This window comes from Schistocerca americana, chromosome 1 (genome assembly GCF_021461395.2).
Source record: "Schistocerca americana isolate TAMUIC-IGC-003095 chromosome 1, iqSchAmer2.1, whole genome shotgun sequence".
Lineage (NCBI taxonomy): Eukaryota > Metazoa > Arthropoda > Insecta > Orthoptera > Acrididae > Schistocerca > Schistocerca americana.
Window position 1 is genome coordinate 1,211,120,577 of NC_060119.1, and position 22,505 is coordinate 1,211,143,081.

General features: G+C 39.1%; 1 protein-coding gene across 1 annotated transcript in view; it reads right to left on the reverse strand.

Annotated features, from left to right (window-relative positions):
• The window catches only part of LOC124598049 (structural maintenance of chromosomes protein 2-1-like), a 34,419-nt gene extending 13,382 nt beyond the window's left edge, over positions 1–21,037 (reverse strand). The window contains exon 1 of the mRNA XM_047135976.1: positions 20,056–21,037. Within this exon, the coding sequence (XP_046991932.1) occupies positions 20,056–21,037 (982 nt within the window). The remainder of the gene's footprint in view (positions 1–20,055) is intronic.
• Between the last annotated feature and the right edge of the window lie 1,468 nt (positions 21,038–22,505).

Here is a 22,505-nt window from a genome sequence, read left to right on the forward strand (position 1 = left end):
ACGGTCGCAGGTTAGAATCCTGCCTCGGGCATGGATGTGTGTGATGTCCTTAGGTTAGTTAGATTTAAGTAGTTCTAGGTTCTAGGGGACTGATGACCTCAGCAGTTAAGTCCCATAGTACTCAGAGCCATGTGAACCATTTGAATAATAACCACAGCGATATACAACTGCCATCAGAAACCTCGTAGAACTTGGACAATGGACCATGCTCCAGTCATGTGCTGGTTACCTTATAGTTCGTTGTTTTGGAGTCTGAACGAATAGTTGCGAGGATTTTGTTTCAGCAAGACATCAATGAAAAGTTCGCCTTTTCTTTTTCAACCGCTTTAAACATATTATCTTCTCTGTGCTAGATATCGAGATTAAGACTGCAGATGAAGCATACTTGAGCACAAACGATATCAGGTCCCGCTATCAGCTCCTGTTTTCCAGCGTCTGGTGCATGTTTAAGTTCAGTAACATGATACGACTCTACCCGCGGGTATTTGAGGAAATGAACGTTTCGTTGTTTCTGAACGCAGCCACAATTATCACTTCCACACCTCGATCATCACTGTCCAAGGTCAAATAAATCTGGACTTTGTATATTCGCGTTAAGGGATTGCTTTTAACATAAACATATTTTATGCATTGAAAATTAATTGAAAAAAAAAGAAAGCTCGTAGCAGAAAAATGTTCAAATGGGTGTGAAATCTTATGGGACTTAACTGCTAAGGTCATCAGTCCCTACGCTTACACACTACTTAACCTAAATTATCCTAAGGACAAACACACACACCCATGCCCGAGGGAGGACTCGAACCTCTGCCGGGACCAGCCTCACAGTCCATGACTGCAGCACCTGGGACCAGTCGGCTAATCGCGCGCGGCAGCTCGTAGCACGTGAAGTTTGGTTTTTCATTGAAATAATGAAATAGTTCAAATTCAATTTAACCAGTCTAGATGCTATTTAAGTGGAATCACTTCTTTCCTATTTGTTACGGAATGATGTGTAGTAGAAATGATAGAAGGAACTGCAGAAATTCTGGACGTGTGCGGTGTCGCATTGTCCTGCTGGAATTGCCCAAGTCTGTGGGAACGCACAATGGACACAAATGCATGCAGGTGATCAGACAGGATGCTTACCTATGTCTCACTTGTCAAAGTCAACTCTAAGCGTATCAGGAGTCCCATACCACTCCTACTGCACACGCCCCGCAACATTAGGGAGCCTCCACCAGCTTGAACATTCCCCTGCTAACATGCATGGTCCAGGGATTCATGAGGTTGTCTCCATACCCGTACACGCCCATCCGCTCAATACAATTTGAAACGAGACTCGTCCGACCGGGTAACGTGTCATCAACGGTGTTGTCGGGCCCAGGCGAGGCGTAAAACTGTGTGTCGTGCAGTCATCAAAAGTACACGAGTGGGCTTCCGAGTCCGAAAGCCGATATCGATGACGTGTCCCATCGCTCGTGCGCCGACTATAACACCATGTTCAAACTCACTGCAATTCAGATAACCTGCCATTGTAACAGCAGTTACCGACCTAACAACTGCGACAGACACGTGTTGTTTTATGTAGTCGTTGCCGACCGCAGAGCCGTTTTCTGCCTGTTAACATATCTCTGTATTTAAATACGCATGTCTATACCAGTTTTTTGCTTCAGTGTATAAGAATGTCACTAGACTGATTGTCGTTGTTCTCCATGACGTAACTAAATTTATTTTTTGCTGTCATGAGCTATGGCCTGTAGTTGTAAGAATGAACCTATGTGCGTTTTGTTTTGTGTCACACATCCCAATTCCTGTCTACGGCCTTTCATGAGAGTGTGTTGGCATGAAGTTTGGCTGCGATGGGATATAGAAAGTGAAACGTCCCCTTTTGAACAATTATACATGACTGTGCTTGAACTGACACACAATATTTTTAGCGCAACGGAATCTGACTTTCAAAAATCCCTACAAAAAAAATGGCCCTGACTAACATTAACCTATGCGTTTCACAAATCGCTTACCTAACAAAAATCTTGGTTACTCGAACTACTGCAATACAGCGAGCGCCACTACTGCCAGCTAAATAAAAGATTCAAACTACGGAAGGCACTAACTACTGATAGGCATAGTTAGCAAATGAAAGATTTTAATAGAGAACAAATGATGTATTTACCTCAATAGTGTTCAAAAGTCGTAATGTATATAGCAGTTCATGACATCCAGTCTTACAAATTTCAAAACTCCGCCATCTCTCTCCCCACATCCACCACTGCTGGCGGCTCAGCTCCAGCTGCGCAACGCTACGCGCTGTTCACATCCAGCTGCCCAACACTACAGTGGCAGACAACAATGATAACTAGCCACAGACTGCACACAGCACAGCCAGTGATTTTCATACAGAGCGCTACGTAACGTTGCCAATAAGAAAACATAAACAGCCTACTTACATAGCCCCCATGCTCCCCACAAAAAATTTTACAAATTGTTTTGGGCAGTGGCCAATAATGATTTGATAACATTTTTCATAATTATAATAACAAAGAAATCAAAGGCACACACTTATTGATACAATGTTGGTCAAAAGCTAAAACTTTCTCGCACTCCATAAAGACAGTCCTGATCATTCATCACAGTAACATTGCAAGGTTTTCCTCAAAGTCTGAGCAGTAAAAGAAAATGCACACGAAAGTAGTGGATTTCCATGCAATCTTGAAGAAGTAGTGTTGTCCTTCCAACAGAAAGACAGTGCTGACTCTTGACATACTGACAGGTAATGGGCCACAACAGAGCAAACCCACAGCAGAGTCATTCGACGTTTTGAAGAACAATGGTAGGTAGGTCATCACAGAGCAGACCCACTGTAGTCCTGGTAGAGATTATGGTACTGGTGGGCCACCAGAGGTGTAGACCCACTGTAGTCCTCGCAGAAATGGCCAGCAGCCATCTGTTGTGACTGTGCAGGTGCACAATCACCATTGAAGAGTCTTGCGGATAATAAGTCCATAACCACCACTTGTGTACTCACAAAGTTTTTGGAATTATCCTTAGAACCAGCAATGAATGCTGTCATCCAGTCCCTTGCTGAATTATTAACACACGTGCAAACACTATCAGTCCCTACTTCTCACATATTGTCCATATACTATGACCAACAGAAACGTGTGCAGTGAAATGTAACTTACAAGTTACTTAATTTGATGAACTGGTGTCAATTAAAATTTTATAAATGAGAATACAATAACAAAGGTACAAAATACATAATTAAAAACATAACAATACAGATAACATTTGTAGTAATACAGGCTTTACAAAAGAATAGAAATATACATCAGTGTTACAGGAATTATGACATAAGTTCATATATAAAAGATGAGAATAACTTTCGAAACATCAAGTTCACACATTAGCATTAAAACAGAACGGAATAAATGATGTCTAAACATCTTTACAAAGAAAATAACATATTATCAGAAAAATTCTACAACGTAACTCTTATTAGCTAAACACGTAAAGACAGGAAAAACACAAATATACAAGAGTACACAAGCACATAGGGGGATAACACAATGGAAAGGACAGGGCTCGTTTTCAGTGCAACATTTGGTACTGCAGTCGAACCCAAAACTTCATTCTATATACTGTCCCTTTTATTTCAACATTTGCTCCAGCCAAAAAGAAAATATCCTATCCAAGCATGCTTTCTGTATTCTGTTCACATCCTCTTTCAAAAATAGTTTCTCTCCACTGTGCACTACCTTCTTTTTGCCAAACCATTTTCTTATAGCTTCTCAATGCATTTCTTCCAATTCATCATAGTTAGTTTCTTATACAGTCTACCCCCTCTTAAGCTAAATTAAATCTACTGAGCTCAGATATATATACCAAGGGACAAGGCAATGCAGCAGCACATAAGAAATTGACACAAACAGCAAGGACAAAAAAATACAAATTGGCAAAGTAAGCAACAATATTACAACTAATATAAGGCAATGAGCAGCAAACAAGAAAAATAAATCAGTAGTAAACTGGCTTAGCAGAGTAACACAAAGTCAAATCAGTAACACTATGCCTGGCAAACAGCAGCAGCAGCAAATGAAATAACTTATATCTAAACATGACATAGCTCAAGCAGAAAAAAATATTACAGTAAAAATGGCCATGTTTAATACCTATGTCACATCTTAACACTAGAGTGATGCATCACAATTTATTCTACAAATGAAATTACCAGTACTTGAAAAGAAAATTGTATATGCAGTTACTGTTATTAGTCCTTTCTTATTGTTCTTTCCATTCCAAGAGCTCCTTTTTCGAAGAATGTGGATCAGAAAATAATTATTTAGTAGATCTGTTGACAGAAAGTGTTCACATTAGCAAATGCATTTAATTTTATTTTATGAAACCAATGCTGCAAGACAGCTGGAAACCAGATATCAAATGAAATAAGCAACTACGCAAACCAAAGCATAAAAACATCATTTAATAGCTATGTGGCATTTCGTAAGTCAGTAGCTCGCAACTATAGTAGAAAGACACTTGTCATAATCAGGTTTGCAGATGTAAGAATATTTCCCATCAATTCATAAGCATTTCAGTAAATAGCACAAAGTACGATATGTTTCCAAATAATGAGCGTGTCGTATTTGCAATGCCTTCTACAATAGAATGTCAATAGCGAGGATAATGGCCTCCTTTTTTCTCCACCTGTGCCTCTGAAAGGCACACACTAATGGCTTTTTTCCAGGCGACTGTCACGCAGCTGCCCACGACGCATTACATGCAGGTTGTCACTTAACTTTCTTACGGAAATATTTACGACAGCAGTTTCCGCTACAGTGACAGTCTCATATAAAAATATTTCACAGGTCAAGAATTTGCGTTACAAATCTGTAGAAACAAAATCCTATTGATATAGCAGAGTCCAAAAAATTTTCATCGGCATTGTAATACATTCATGCATTTACATACATTTCATAACTCTTAAAGTACGATTCTTGGTTTCCAACAACCTTTTTCACAAACCAGAGTCCCTAACCACTATTAATTACTCCTTACCTTATTATACATATACATATTCGTCGAACTTCTTCAATATTTCATCATAAGAAATACATAGCATAATCAAATTCCTCATATACGTTAGCATCATCTTATTGATCTCAAACATATCTCAATAGCATAATACACGTCGTCGTCGTAATAATATCGTAACATCTCAGTCAATTCTCAAAATCGTCGTAGCTTCCTCCAATACTTTCAAAACCTAAAAAAAATTCTCTGCTCATGTCAAAAGTGTCATCTGCCTCAAATGTACTTTAAAATCATGCTCCCTTACCAAATACATCTTTCAAAGCTCTCATAGTATCACAATGGTTCCGAAAAAATAAGAACAGTTCCGATAGTGCAGACAAAATACAACTTCATAAGTGTGAAGTTATTCAACTGTGTAATTGCGTAAACATGTGTCACTGACATAAAAAAATTTTTGTTTCTCTGTTAAATAATCAGATAGCTGTGTAATTCTGTGTTGGAGAAATATGGTACCGATGTGTAAAGTTGTATAAGCAAATACCATATTAGCTAGGGATCCTTGTGCTTGCCACACACATGGTACACAAAGTAAGCATGTACCCCCCTGAGGATTAATGTAATTATGCCCTCAGGTGTTACAGATTACAGAAATGCAATGAAATGTATCACGGAAAACTTTCTTTGTAATTCAAAAATCTTTAAAAATAAATGTTTTAAGTACAAAATTAATCACTGAAATGCGTGTCCTGTAGCGCTAAATGTGAGTCTTGCCGTAAGATAATTCTGTTGAAGTGTCGTAGTTATCGTCCTCTGTAAGCAAAGTTCTGCTGAAGTCAATGTACTCACCTCATCATAAACAAAAGTGAGATGCTTTGCGTATAGATATCGTAGTTATTATGCTTATTGCTGTGATGAAGAAAGTACTATAATGTAACGTATTGTTGTGCTACGAAAAAGGCTGTGTCATTGTAGCTATACCACAAAAGTTACTACTAAAACATGTTTTACTTTCCAGAATAAAACAGAAAACTGTGCAGATATAAAACAGAAACACTGCAAAAGCAACATTGTATATTGTCACTCATTAGTAGCGTCGTGATAAAATCGTGTAGCTGTCACATAAACTAACCACTATGTCATTTGATATCTCACTGAAAGTACTTTAAATCCAGAATGTATTTTCAAGTAAACCAAAATGTTGCATTAAAATCTCATTAGCAGTACCAGTATGTGTCCTAAGTATGTAAGCCTGATAGTCGTTACGTAATCGTGCAACTAACAAGCAAGAATGTACAAATACAACACTGTGTCGTCTGTTCACTATAACAATGCATTCGTAATTTCTGTTTAAAAATGTTCCCTAGGTTCTAGACTGGATATTTAACTTCAAACATTGTTGCATGTTAACAGTTTCTTAAGTCTGACAAAGCATACTAGAAATGTGAAGTGAAAAGTTTTATGGCAAAGACAAAGTTAAAAAGCAGATTATCTTTCAATAAACGGTTTTACATGTGTAATGTGGTGTAAAAATTTACTCTTCCTAGTACGCAGAGTTTCAACTTCAACGCAATTATCATGTGGTATACGTCGGATTCTGTAAGGTCCATTGTAAACTAGAATGAATTTGTGACTCAAGTCTTTCTTCTTATGTGATAATGAATGAGCTTTAATGAGAACTTTCTGACCAATGTATAATTTCTTTGCTTTTGCTTTACCGTGTAGTTTTCTCCTTTTGTCTGCTGATGATTTTATATTTTTAATAGCCAAATCAATTATGTCTTTCTGTCGAAGTTTACGTGTATTCGGCAAAGGTACATGCTCTCTCATTCTGTTCGGTGGTTCTTCATTCTTCAGTACAAGAGTAGGTGGTAAAGCAGTGGAGTCGTGAGACATTTCATTCAGCACGTTTTGAAATAAGTGTAAATATCTGTCCCAATGCTGATGCTTTCTGTGACAATAAAGTCTGCAAAGCTTATTGATTTCTTTCATAATCCGTTCAGAAAGGGTACAATGTGGTGAGTACAATGAAATAAAAACAGGTTTGATTTTACGGTTCCGAAGCATGCGTGACCAAACAGCAGATCTGAATTGCGGTCCGTTATCTGAAATGACTTTACTAACGTGTCCAACTTCACGTAAGAAATTTTTAACAAAGGCTTTCGATACAGACCGTCCAGTGGCTTTACGTAAAGGAGTGAAAGAAACAAATTTTGAAGTAAGTTCAACAGCGACTAGAACGTACGAAAATCCATTAGATGTTCTGACAAGCGGTCCCAAGAGATCAACAGCAGCAAATTCTTTTTATTTAGAAGGAGTAATAGGAAACAATGGAGCACGATGTGAGACAGTAGATGGTTTAGCCTTTTGACAAAGTTTACAAATAGACAAGACTCTTCGAATTCTCTTTTCCATATTGTTAAAATAACAAGTCGTCGAAGAATATGATAACGTTTTCGTGGACCAAAATGTGCGTAGCTGAAATGAATGTACCAAATGAGCTTATTAACAAAATCGTCTGGAATGCAAAGTACCCATAGATTGTCATCAACAGTGCAGCGTTTGAACAGTATGTTGTTTCTAACCAGATATTAATGTCGAATCTGTGTGTGTGTCTTCACTTTTGATGTCCTTCCAAATCGGATCTTTATCTTGTTCATGAGCAATGTCCTTTAAAGATGTGGTGATGAAGTTTTCAAAGGCGACTTTCTGAATGTAAAGAATACTGAAATTTTTCTCGAGGTTGCCTTCTGTGTTACTTTTCTCAAGCCCAGCCGGTGCGCGTGACAGTGCGTCCACAACAATGTTCTCCTTGCCGGGAATGTAGACTATTGTAAAGTGGAATTCTTGCAGAAACAATGCCCAACGTTTTAACCTATCATGATTTAATTTTGAAGACATAAGAAATTGTAATGCACGATGATCACTGTATACTTTTACGTGCTTACCAGAAAGAAAGAAACGGAATTTGTTAAATGCCCAAACGATAGCTAAAGCTTCTAATTCAGTAACGGAATAATTTTTTTCAGATTTTGTTAGCACTCGGGCAGCAAAAGCAATGGTTTTCTGAACAGTAGTGTCATTTTCTATGGCTTCTTGAAATAAATGGGCACCAAGACCGACTTTAGAAGAATCCGTACTAAGGCAGAAATCTTGTGACAGATCTGGATGAGCTAGTATTGGCGCGTTAAGTAGCGATTCTTTCAAAGAATTGAATTCCAACTGTGCTTGTTCGTCCCAGTTCCAAATAGTATTTTCTCCAATGAGAGAACAAAGTTTTGGTGTAACTAGAATTTGCATATTCAGAAAACGACGGTAAAAATTTACGAGACCTAGAAGACTGCGGACTTGTTTTTTTGTGGATGGAACTGGAATGGCTCTGATTGCTTCTAACTTTTAAGGATCCGGCTGAATGCCTTCAGAAGAAATAATATGTCCCAAAAACCTCACCTTTGACCTACCGAATTCAGACTTTTCCAAGTTAACTGTAATTCCAGATTCTGCAAAAATATGTAACACGCTGTTGAGGATGTGATTGTGTTGTTTCCATGAGGTTTCTAAAAAATGGCTCTGAGCACTATGGGACTTAACATCTATGGTCATCAGTCCCCCAAAACTTAGAACTACTTAAACCTAACTAACCTAAGGACAGCACACAACACCCAGCCATCACGAGGCAGAGAAAATCCCTGACCCCGCCGGGAATCGAACCTGGGAACCCGGCGTGGGAAGCGAGAACGCTACCGCACGACCACGAGATGCGGGCCATGAGGTTTCTGCTATCAGAATATCGTCCACATATAAGGTGATGTGACGTTTTAAGAACTCAGGTAAATGGAATTTAGCCCGCGAATGAATGCTGCCGAAGAAATGTTCAAACCAAAAGGAAGTTTCCGAAGCTGATAACAAACGCCGAAACAAAGGAAAGCTGTGTATTTTCTACATTCTGGATGAGGTTCGATCTGATAAAAGCTGGATATAAGATCAATAGAAGACAACACTTTTACGCCATTAAAATTTTGAAGAAGTTCTTCCACCGTTTGCGGCCTGTCTGTTTCAGGAATGATCATAGTATTGATTTGTCTCGAATCCAAGACAAGTCTGATCGATCCATTTTTCTTCTCAATGACATGTAATGGATTGTTGTATGAGCTTACTGCAGGCTCAATAATGCCCTCATTAAGCATAGATTGTGCGAGGCCTGTTCAGAAAGTAAGCTCCGATTGATTGCCAAATTGAATTCACAGTGAACATCGGAAATGTTTTACTTGTAACAATTAGCTACACCTTTCAGCTACTTCTCTACGTAGTCGCCGTTCTGACTTAGACTTTTGTCATAGCGTTGTACCAACTTTTCAATAGCCTCATCATAGAAGGCAGCCGCCAGTGCTATCCGCCAATTCTCCACGCTGGCCTACACCTCGTTGTCTGTGTCAAAATGTTGTCTTCAAAGACAGCGGTTCATGTGACCAGAGATGAAACTCAGGGGGAGACAATTGCGGACTGTATTGTGGGTAATCTAACATTTCCATTTGAAAACGATGCAGGAGCATCTTCATTGCCCCTGCAGAATGCGGCTGAGAATTGTCGTGAAGACGAAACAGCACGACAGTTATGTAACGTTAGCTGCTTAGCTTCAGGCGAAATTCCTCACCAGGCCCTCGTACTTTGCGGCAGACACTATTTTCTAGACATCTTTACGCATTCACTGCGAGCTCAGAAATGAGAAGAGCGACGTGATGCTAACTAGGGTTATACTAGAGACACTACCCAACACATCTGTGCAAAGCTTTATCGGATTTTCATAGTCGTTTCCATTTCACGACCGATCGGAGCTTACTTTCTGAACGCCCCTCGTATTTCTGTTCTAACACGGTCCCTATAATGTGCTGGAATTACGTATGGTCTAACACAAAATTTAGTATGCTCACGAACACGATATTGGTATTGAAATCCCTTGATTGTTCCTGTTTTGTGAGTAAAAACTGTGGAATGTGCTTGTAAAATCTAAAAAGTTCTTGCCTATCAGTGTCATTACAATTCTCAATTGTTCGAATTTTATTCTGAATTAACTCATTAGTATCAAATGTGTCGTCGATATAATCCCTGTCAGTACTTTCAGAGTGATTGTTAGTGTCTAGTTCCGTAGAAAATTCCGAACTGTTGTCTAACAGAAGGTAAAGCCGATGAATTTCCTCGTCATGGTTTGAGAGCCAATCTTCAAATTTCAAAGCTATTGACTTACCTTCTTTCTCTAAACTTATTTCAGCATCGTGAAAGTTTAAGATTGCTTTGTATTCATTCAAAAAGTCTACTCCGAATATAATTTCTGTCGACAATAATGGAACAATGAGAAAGTTCATAGAGAAGCTGTGGCTTTGACAAAAGAATTCTAAGTTGGTTTGTTGGCATACATCTACACTTTTTCCAAAGATTGCACCTTGTAATTTAATCTTACGTAACGGAAGTGTGGGGTAATCGTTCGATTTGTTACATTTCCTAAAGGCTGTTTCACTAATTACTGAAATGGGACTGCCAGAGTCAGGTACTGCCGTAAATTTTACGTCATTTACTGTAATGTGAATCACAGGATATGCAATGTTGTTATGTTTTACGTCGTGTTCCTGGAGTAAGATGTCCCTAATGTCTTCCATTTTTACGTAATTACTAGCTACGGCAGCTTCGTCGTCAGTTTCATAGGTACGTTTCGTGGCTGCCAGCGGTATGAGTCATTGCCTATTGTCTCTTTGTTGGCGCGCGTCGTTATTGGGATTTGGAGACCTAACTTCTACAAATTCACCTTGTCGAGAGTGCCCTGCTCTGTTTGAATCCCGCCAGTTCTGATGGAATTCAGGTCTGTCGTTTTGTCGGTAGCTTACATAGTTTCTTGTTTGTCGATCATGTGGTGGAGAATTTCTCCCGGAATCGTAACTGCGCGCTGAACTGTTGCGTCTTAAGTTATTCTGTCTCCCTTGATAATAATGGTTTTTGTTCCCATATTGTCTGTTTCTATGGTAATCTCTGTCATATTAATTACTACAGAAATGCGATCATTCTCTGTAACTATTATTACTCTGCCAGTGGTTGTCATATGGGTGGTGTCTGTTTTGGTCACGATTTGCGTTGTAAGAATAGCCTTGTCGTGTCCAGTTATTATTTCTTTCATCACGGAATTGTGACAGATGTGACCTGTAATTGTTGCACTCCTGTTTTCGCGTCCCGCGATTGTCAGTGTCAGTTTCCAGTGCTTGTAACATTCCCTGAAAAGCTTCAATGTCGTCTTTGCAACGTCCTGCCAAAATAATATTTCTTAAATGTTCAGGCAATTTCATTAAGCAAGTGCAGATGAGTTCTAAGGGGCTGTATGGGTTTAACAGGTACTGATTCTTGTGCAACATGTCTTCAAAATATTTCACAAGACTGGAAAATTCAGATTGTTCGAAATGCTTCATCATTATGATGCTTTGTTTTACTCGGTCTTGTGTGGCTTAAGACCAATATGCTGAGAGGAAGGCATGGTAAAACTCTCCTTCACTGTGGCAATCGTGAATGACCGATCGCATTCTTACAGCTGGTTCATTCTCTAAGTATCCTAACATAAATTCTAATCTGTGCTCTAATGACCAGTTGGGAGGAAAACAATGAGAGAATTGATGAAGACACGCATGTGGATGAATGTCGTTGCCGGAATTCTTAAATATTTTGAATTTAAGCGTAGTAATGAACAGCTTATAGTCAAAATCATCATGTCGGCGAGTCGCATGTCGGTCATTATTACGTCGTTTCGGCGGTTCCATCTCAAAATTCGGTCTACCTTGCCAATTTCTTTCATAATTTCCGAAGTGTCCTGTGTTATTATTTTGTGGTTGTTCCGTATTTCTAAGTCCCTCTTCCCGTATTGGAGTGCGAGTGGCCTCTGAAATACGTAATTCTTGTTTTACCTGAGTCAGCTGATCTTGTACTTCCCGGATTTCTCTTTGGTGTTACGTATTAATTTGATTCTGATTTTGTTTGAATTTCCTAATTTGTTCGCACTCTTCTGTGTCATTAAAGACTACCTGTTTTGTGTCATTCAGATTATCATCTACCTTCGTAGATAAGTTGGTGAACTGATCCGAAAGTTCGGCTACTTTCTCCGATAGTGAACACATTTCCTCAGTGTGTTTTTCTGAACCAAGTTTCAGAGTGTCCATTTGTGTTGAAATCCAATCTACTGTGTCCTTTAAGTTTTCTTGAGTTTTTGAAAGTTGCGTAACCGAATTGGTAGATGCAACTGAGTCAATTTTAGCCCACAAGGTCTCATGATTTTCATGAACAATGGTTTGCAGTTCTTTTATGGCTGCTTCGTGATTCTGTAATGCATTTTCATGCCGCGAAAAAATAGGTTGAAAATGCTCACAAATTTGTGTTTTTACGTCGTTACAGACTTTTTGTCATTTCGATTCGATTTTATGTAACTCAATAGTTAAATCTTCACGTGTTTGTTCAAGCGTGGTGAGAAGATTTTGTTCCATTGCGTCTAACTGTTGCTCTGTTTGTCTCTGGTGTTGTTCCATTGTGTCTAACTTTTGAAGCTTTTGCTGTGTTTGTCTCTGATTTTATTCTCATTCGTGTCTGGAATCTGTTCCTCTACGCTTTTCGGCAGTGCATTTGCACCGGCAACATTCACATTTTGACAAGCAGAAAATGTGTCTTGTCTTATTTGAGAAAACGGTGAGGACGCAAAACCTGAATCTACAGAATTGTGTCCTGTCATTTCAGATTCCTGAGGCGAGTTCTTGCCGACCGATCGATCGATAATGCTTCCCTGTTCACTAATTGTTTCACTGCCTACGCCACTGTTTGCCGCCCGCTCCATTTCCCTATGCACAATTACCAAATTCCTATGTTGAACATTAGTTAATTGATTACATGGTGGCGCTAAGACACTGCTTTCGTCTTCACTGTCATTTCTCAGTTTACTTTAGAGCTTAGTATTACGTTTTTCACACGCCATTATTGTCACAATATTTCACACGACAACACAGAAAAACACAATTTGAAGAGCAAAAATAAGAGAACACATTAACATAGCACTGAAAATAATGTCTAGTTAATTGCAAGCACAGCTACGAAATACTTGCTGCAAATCTACATACATGCCACAACTGTTTTACAGTACAACAATGAAAAACTAAAACTACAAAGGAAATTATCTCTATAATTATATGCTAGCAATAAACAAAAGCTACACTAATTACGCAAACTACAAGAAAAAATCAGTATTTTCCAGTGAGGTATCCTGGCAGGGTCGCCATATGAAACGTCCCCTTTTGAACAATTATACATGACTGTGCTTAAACTGACACACAATATTTTTAGCGCAACGCAATCTGACTTTCAAAAATCCCTACAAAAAAAATGGCCCTGACTAACATTAACCTTGTAATGTTGTAACTTTAATTTGGTATGCTGATATCGGTGCTAATTGACAATGAAAGTGGGTTAAAAGCTGTGAGCTGTCTGGGGAGGTTAATCTTGTATTACTAAGCAACTGTTTCATCAGGTATCTAGTCTAAGTTTACCAAATTCCCAAACAGACTAACATTGATTATAATCTTTTACAGTCATACAACAACCGGTAATATATCTATATATAAAAAGGAGAATTTAAATAAAAAGAAAGAAATCAGTTTATATTTGGAAATTTATTTTAAAATTGTTCATTGAAATTTCAGCATATTATACGTGAGTTATAGCTGAGCTGGTGCCTTGTTTAAGGATTGTAAAAATGTGAGATTTTAATCTTACGGAACACATCAAATATGGAGCCAAGATTGGGAGACTGCGTACAACACTGCATTCACAAAACAACACCCAAAGAACGTTGAAACATAAGCAAGGAGAAATTAACCACAACCAACAGATTCAGTTTTCACCCAAAGAAATTACGTTCGTAACACAATCCTGTCCGTCATGTAATTACCACACACTGGTATACTAAATTCATATTAACTCTTTGTGAAATCTTCCCAAAAAGAATAGCTGAAGGCTACTTTGATGATTACACCACATGCTCCACGTGGTCAACTTGGTTTACAGAAAGCGTATAACTCCACAGTAATTTTGATAATTAAAATAAATTCGATCGAAAAGCAATTGACAAAAGAAAAACCTTGAACTGGTTACTAACGTCTTACTATTAACCTGATGGGTCAAACAGTTATATAAGCACGTGGTACTGGTCTCGCAAAGTACACTCCACGTGGGTTGAACATAAAGAAAAGTTGCTATCTTGTAAAATATTGTCAAGACGAGACGTTATAATCACACAAGCATTCACATTTAAGAGTGATGAACTTAGTTAGAGTTACTGATCAACACGTGGTTCCACTTTACTCACAAAGTAATGACAAAGCAACTACCGCAAACTAATATGAACTTCACACGAGAATTACACTACGCTGCAATTTAAGATAACCTTAGATATTTTAGAGCTAAACCCGAAATAAAGATGCTTAAATTTTCAGTTAGGCTGAACTTAACAAATCCATTGTCCTATGGACTTAGCAGACACGCGCTTAGCCGGAGATCTTACCACTTCAGACGCTCGCCACCGCCAGACTGCAACTGCCTACTGCCGAGCGTGTTTCCTGAGGATGGCTCACAAAGACAAACGGAAGGGGCCAGAGGGGCAGCTTCCTATACCAACATGACAATGGACGGACAGAACCATACTAAGGATAGAAACCTCTCTGCTTTACGAAAGCGTAGCTACCTGTTCCGACGTTGGTCCTACTGTTCTCTAGCAGACAGCCTTGTCTGCTACCCTCAAGCATGCAACTACAAATACATTTGCTCATTCATACTCTCACACAGAAGGGAAGGGGGATGACAGTATCTTATCATATACAGTATATAAAAGAAAGCGGATGTAGGTTCCGTATGAGACTGTGTGACATGAATTACATATAAACTGTGTTTTAAAGTGTAGTAGTGTGACAGATCGTTCTTGTTTATGTGTAAAAGTAACACGTTCCACTACTCAGTCTCCTCCCAGATAGTCAGAAACGCCACAGTAAATTTAGGAGAGGAATTTACTCCATAAATGACAACAGATTTAAGAAATTAAACATGAAAGGAATCCAACAGAGACCTTTCATAACCCCAACGCTCCGGGAAAAGACTGTGCAGGGAATTTTCTGGCCATGCTAGGACATTCCCAAGCAGGCTTCTCACACCCTACTTAAACCAAAAGTGTAAAGAAAAGGCAAAAGGTCACCAGCTACTTGCTAAAACACAATAATTTCAACAAATCTTTAAAATCTACTAATTTCAAACAGAAAAAAAGAACACAATCTGTGACACCTATTTAAAAGATAGTGTAGACCTAATTCGGTCAGCAAGTAAAAACAATGGTTCCTGTGTCATTAATATGAAAACAATTTCTGGTTGTTACCCTTATGGAGTTCACCAGTATTTGCTCACTGCAGGAGCCAACTGATCACAGGCAAATTTATGACTGTTTATTAACAAGCAAAATTTATGAAAATAGCAAAGGTGCCACAGCAATTAAAAAAGAACATGAAATAACATCAGTATTATAAAGCAGAACATTACAATGCACAATCCGCAAAAGCAAAAATTGATAAGAAAAAAACCATGTTTTACAAAGTCGTTATCGCAAAAAAAATTCTATATCTTATAAAACTAATAATTTGTAAAATTAACATAACTATGTGGCATTATTTTAATCACTCTACTATATTTCAGTTACTTAGCAAACAATGAGCACTGTGTCATTATACTGAAAATACAATTAATTATGTGATTGTTACCCTTAAGGGGTTCCTCACTATAAATATGCCTCATGCAAAGGCTAATCGATCACAGTCCAATGAGAATGAATAGCAATCTGACTGATAAACGAAGCAATGCCACATGAATGAATTTACGAAACAAAATAACACAAATCTAATACATCACACAAGAACAAACATTGATCAATAAAACAGTACAATAGTCAATATCTAATAAAAAACACCAATAAATAAAACACCTGCAAAATACAAGAGTCAAAGTCTAAAATAAACAATAAATAGAACACCTGCAAAATACGAGAGTCAAAGTCTAAAAAAAATTAATAAATAGAACACCTGCAAAATACAAGAGCCAGTCTAGTAAACACCAATAAATCGAATCCCTGCAAAACACACGAATCAAAGTTTCTGTGACAGAAACACACGTATATGCATTGAACTAAGAACCGTATAATCACTGTTCACTGATACACTCACTAGTTCCACTGTTCCGAGGCACAATATGAGGGGAGGGGAAGGGGGTGCGTCGCCGCCGCTGTCAGTAGGGATTTTTTTGTCCATCTGTTGCGTGCAATCCCGCCGTCTCTGCCCTCTCATGAAGTTTACCTTGGTGGTCTGTGGCATGTACATCTCGATTTGGTTCTATGTTTGTGTTGTCAAATTCGTGCGGTATCCTCGATTGACACGCCAAGTTGATATTCCTGGGCAAGGATGGCACTTAGTGGCTCTTCTTTTGTGCCACCCTTAGCGACCAGAGAACATCGAACCATGATTTACTGTCGCTTGACAGTGGGCATCCGTCAGGAGATGTTGATAGGCGTCGTTGAAGTCTGCCAGTTTCTCTGGACAGTACCTGTCAAAAGGCTCCACGCCCCTTGTGTTGTTTCTCCGCGGCCGTCTCGTCACGGTCGCGTGCGTGTGGTGCGTTGCCAGCAGATGGATTTCCGCGCAGTGGACCGCTCGCCCATCTCAGGTCATCGCCTCGAGGAAGGGTCGCACGGGGCGGCCGCCCATTAGCTCCAGGTGCAAGGGAAAGGGTTTGCCGCATGCCCTTCTTTTGTTGTCGACCGCGCTCCCGAAGTGGCCCGGTTGACAGCGTCCCCCGCTGGGAAACCCGCCAGTTTACAACTAGTCCGGCTGCTCCCGCTGTCTCGTAAGAGTTTAGCCGGTTCGCTTTCACGTTCACAACTGCATTCACAGAAAATTTTTTTATCGTAGTTATGTGATTACACAATGTCATACATAATACCACTTAGTATTGTCTCACAATTTTTAAGAACAAACGTGAGACTTAATTTTTTTTTTTTAAATTAGATGAATCGACAATATAAAATAAAATTTAAATGACTTGACAATGTAAAAAAAATAAAAGTGAAATGACTTTACAATGTAAAAAAAATAAAAAATTAAATGAACTGACAATATAATATTTAAATCCACATCACTAATGTGGTTCACTTACGTTTTAATAAATCCAATGCTACTTAGTAATTCACTAAAATGAATAGGATTATGCCTTGTGCAAGTATAGGTCAGGACAGCATAGGGTTCACATGTTATTTACACACACATACATGCACACCTGTTGTCTATTCTACAAACTAACTACCCATAAACATGCATTACTCAATATTCTACTTCTATCCACTACTAGTTAAGCCAATAAGCTACTTCAATGCTATTTCAACACTGTGTATATACCACTACAACATTGTTCTAATTCGTCCTCTTCTTGACGCTCGCGGCATACGTCTTGTCACATGATAAATATGGAGAAACTTTCCTTAAACATACACAGTAAAAAGAACAATGGTTATTTACACACCAAAACATTTATACCAGTTCGCACACCTGAAAAGAGACTCGCAATTATACATTTATCATACTCATATATTCACACATAAAACAGTAAGAAAATTTCATCTAAAATTACGTTATCACAAGAATTAATCACACAGATGGCTCTGAGAAGGGTACAAATATTTTAATTATACAGGTTATACTACATTTTCTTACCTATTTCGTCCCTTCTTTAAGTTACCTTTCGCTTCCAAATCAGTTATTTCGCCTGTGGTGGTTATTCTGGACTCATTTCTCATGAATGGCAAAATTGTGGTCACCTCTATTCTGTAAAACAGTTTCATCTTAACATGTTGAACTCACAAGAGACACAAAAGATCCGAATCCTCCTGTAGTTTAAATGACAAATGTTTTGCTTCATCCTTATTACCTTAAACCAAGCTTTCCTTCGGTCCCATAATCAAAATTATTTAATCATCCTCTACCTTCAAGAGGGAAATTTCCTCAGTACAAATCATATAGGCTGCTGTGCATCCCGCACCAGCGAAAACGGTAAGCTGTAATGCTCACAGCATCAGAAAAGATACATAAACGTCGCTTTTCTAGGACAAGTATTAACGCAGAATAATTTTTTTTTTAGGCTTTGGCTCGACATCAATCAAGAGTACAGAAAGGATCCATATTTCTGTTCCATTCTCCATTTGCTGAAAAACTGCTCGTATTTGACTACCACAATAATATTTCAGGGCCACGTAAATTACACAAACCACAATTCTTCTTTCACCTTGAAGGGAATCAATATACTTACGAAATCCACATACAGCACTTTACGTACTCAGCTATAAAGAACAAAAAAGACATATATCATCAATATTAACATATCATCGCATATTGGGAAGCCAATGGTTAAACAATCGTATTATCGCATCCTGTTTTCAAGATTCCAAACTTACTCATTCCTTTCTCAGAGTTCTCCTATCTTAAAATATTCATACAGCACGCATACTATAGTAAGAGATCCTCATTTATACTGACAGATATAGAATAGTAATAGATAGATAGTAGCACTGAAAGCAGAAAATCGGAAACAAGGCTACTAACAGCTGGGGACCTGGGTTTGCCAGACCCATAATACCCACAGATCAGATATTCCCCTGAGTTTATGCACTAATTCAGCAACGATCTTGCTTTCCTCACGAGCGACTCTTTTCAATTTACACACAAAAAAACATAAACAGCATTTCACTCGTTCACAAGGAAACCTTTTATCTTTACGTTTGAATCAAACTAAATCCTAATTGCACAAGGAAAGAAAACAAATTAACAACATCACTTCAATCAATCACATAAAAACATCTTTATCATTAATTTTTACCAACATATTATTCAAAATGCATGTCACAAATTTAAACTAATCAATTCATTCTCTTCACCGTCCTCTCTACTCCCCACTGTCCTTTCTACTCATTTGCCATGTCGCTCATTTGTTCCGATTGGGCGCCTTCTGCGCTGATCATTTGTCATTGCCGGTTTTGTTCATTTCCATTTGCTGGATTATGTCTAGGGTTGGCCGGCCGAATTTCCACATCATGAGGTGCTCCGCCTACAGTCCTATTCCCACCGTGTTCACCGTGATATCGATTCTGGTTGCCGTACCTGTACCGTTCACGATTCTGTCTACGTCCTCGATCATTTCTGTTGTTCCACCTGTGTTCGCGACTGTCACCCCAGTTTCTATACGGCCGGTCCCGATTATTGTTCCGTTCGCGTCGCGACGACCAGTCACGCCGTTGATTAGTAATACGGCCACGACTGCGGTCGCGCTGCTGTGCCCCGTAATAACTTTGTGCCTGATTAGGCGGGCATTCTCCTGTATTGTATTCCAACTCTTGGAGAAGCGTCTTAAACGTTTCCACGTCCTCTTTGCATCGTCACGCAAGAATGACGTGCCGCAAGTGCATCGGCAATTTGGTGATGCATATCCTAATTAGTTCCGCAGGCCCGTATGGGTCGTATGGGAATTGATTTGCCTGCAGCATGTGGTCGAATAGGCGTGCAGGGCTGCCGAAACCAGACTGGTTCAAATTTGGCAGCATAATTATGCCATGTTTGACCCTATCTTGTGCCGCTTCCGACCAATAGGCGGACAGAAAGGCTTGTCGAAACTCCCGAGTGGAGTTGCAGTGACGCGCTGCCGACCTCATGCGAATCGCCGGTTCGCCTTCCAAATAGCCACACATATATTCTATTTTATGTGAACTTGCCCAGTCGGGAGGAAGACAGAACTCAAATTGCTCGAGCCATGCTCGTGGATGTATTCCTTTTTGCGAATTTCGGAATATCTCAAACTTTCTCACCGTAAGGAAATGTTTGAAATCAAATCCCCGCATTTCCTCCTGGCGAGGCCCTTGAATGTTTCTATTATTCTCATGTCTGCCCCTCAAATTACATTCTTCCCTGTCGTCAAAATCTCCCTCGTGGCCGGAGTCCCTCTCTGCACTGTTCGTACGGCTATTTTTAATGCTATTGACGAGTTCGGAATCACACGCCATGCGGTTTTCCAGATGCGCCACGCGTTCTTGTAATTCGCCTGTTACAGCTCTGTTTTGCCTGTTCACTTCGAACTGTCCCTTCTGAAATCTCAGAAGCGAACGCACTTCTTCGGTCTCTGCGGCCGCTACCGGTGTAGTATTGTTCTCGCTTTCCGTCAGCTTCATCGTGCCTACAATGTCCGCTAATGCCGCAATCTTATCATCAATTTGTCTCTTGTCCTCCGCCCCAGTCTGCTTCAATTGTTCTACTTGCTGTTCCAACGCGTGGATCGCTAAACTGTTGTCCGCTATTGTGTTGCTAACGGACGTGGGACAATGCGTTTCTACCTCTTGGACCCTCGAGAGTACCTGCTGGTGCTCCCTTTGGCATTCTTCCCTCAGCTCTTGGAAATTCCTAAGTAGCCGTTCTTCGCTTTCTTTAGATTCGGCATCGCCCCTCCGCTTGCTCTGTTCTAAGGCTTGCAGACGATCATCGATTTGTTCAAATGTACGGCCTAATTCTTTCATAATATCACTTTTTATCTCACTTGCCAGATTGTTTATTCTTTGTGAGATATCATCGGACACTCTCTGCATCGACTTGTCAACTTTATTTGTCTGCTGGATTAGTTTTTCGTCTATTTGTTCGGCTAGCTCTCGGATCGATTTTTCGGATGATTCTTTTTGTTCTCGGAACGATTTTTCTGATTTCTGCGTCATTTGTTCGAACGATTTTTCTGATTTCTGCGTCATTTGTTCCCCTAGCTCGCGGATCGATTTCTCTGTGTTTTCTTTATTTTGTTGCAATAAGGCTTTCATGAGTTCTGCTAAATCAATTTGGTTAGTTGGAGGCAAATTAATTTCTGGCTCTGCTGTGAGCCCGTTCGTCCTGTCTTGCATTTCGTCTGAAGTATTCCCCATTGCATTTTCGGAACCGCCCGACGCGTTAACATTCGAAATTAAATTATCCCCTTGGTCCATGTTGCTTAGGTTGTCGGACCGTTTACTTTTAGTTTGGTTACGTGTCTGCATTAGTGCAATTTATAACCGGTATGCGACACAATAATCAAAATAAATGTGTCTCACAAAAATTACGATAGTCACACGAAAGACACCCAACCTAGTACGCACTTTTTCACACGCAAAACAAATTTTTATCTTAGATCGAAACAGTGGAATTACAAGCGAGAATAGAAAAAACACACAGACATATAAAACACACAAATATAAAAAACACAACAAGACAAACAAGGCAACGCCGATCAACAACGCCGTGAATCTTTTGAAAGTCTGCTCGAAAACAACGCAGAAGATGTTTGAGCGCTGTAGGGAAAAGAAAATTAAGATTATAACACGCTCGCAATCTAACATTTCAGAGATTCCAGAGTCTAGCGGAATCACAGAACAGGGTCGCCATGTGTAATGTTGTAACTTTAATTTGGTATGCTGATATCGGTGCTAATTGACAATGAAAGTGGGTTAAAAGCTGTGAGCTGTCTGGGGAGGTTAATCTTGTATTACTAAGCAACTGTTTCATCAGGTATCTAGTCTAAGTTTACCAAATTCCCAAACAGACTAACATTGATTATAATCTTTTACAGTCATACAACAACCGGTAATATATCTATATATAAAAAGGAGAATTTAAATAAAAAGAAAGAAATCAGTTTATATTTGGAAATTTATTTTAAAATTGTTCGTTGAAATTTCAGCATATTATACGTGAGTTATAGCTGAGCTGGTGCCTTGTTTAAGGATTGTAAAAATGTGAGATTTTAATCTTACGGAACACATCAAATATGGAGCCAAGATTGGGAGACTGCGTACAACACTGCATTCACAAAACAACACCCAAAGAACGTTGAAACATAAGCAAGGAGAAATTAACCACAACCAACAGATTCAGTTTTCACCCAAAGAAATTACGTTCGTAACACAATCCTGTCCGTCATGTAATTACCACACACTGGTATACTAAATTCATATTAACTCTTTGTGAAATCTTCCCAAAAAGAATAGCTGAAGGCTACTTTGATGATTACACCACATGCTCCACGTGGTCAACTTGGTTTACAGAAAGCGTATAACTCCACAGTAATTGATAATTAAAATAAATATATAATTGATAATTAAAATAAATTCGATCGAAAAGCAATTGACAAAAGAAAAACCTTGAACTGGTTACTAACGTCTTACTATTAACCTGATGGGTCAAACAGTTATATAAGCACGTGGTACTGGTCTCGCAAAGTACACTCCACGTGGGTTGAACATAAAGAAAAGTTGCTATCTTGTAAAATATTGTCAAGACGAGACGTTATAATCACACAAGCATTCACATTTAAGAGTGATGAACTTAGTTAGAGTT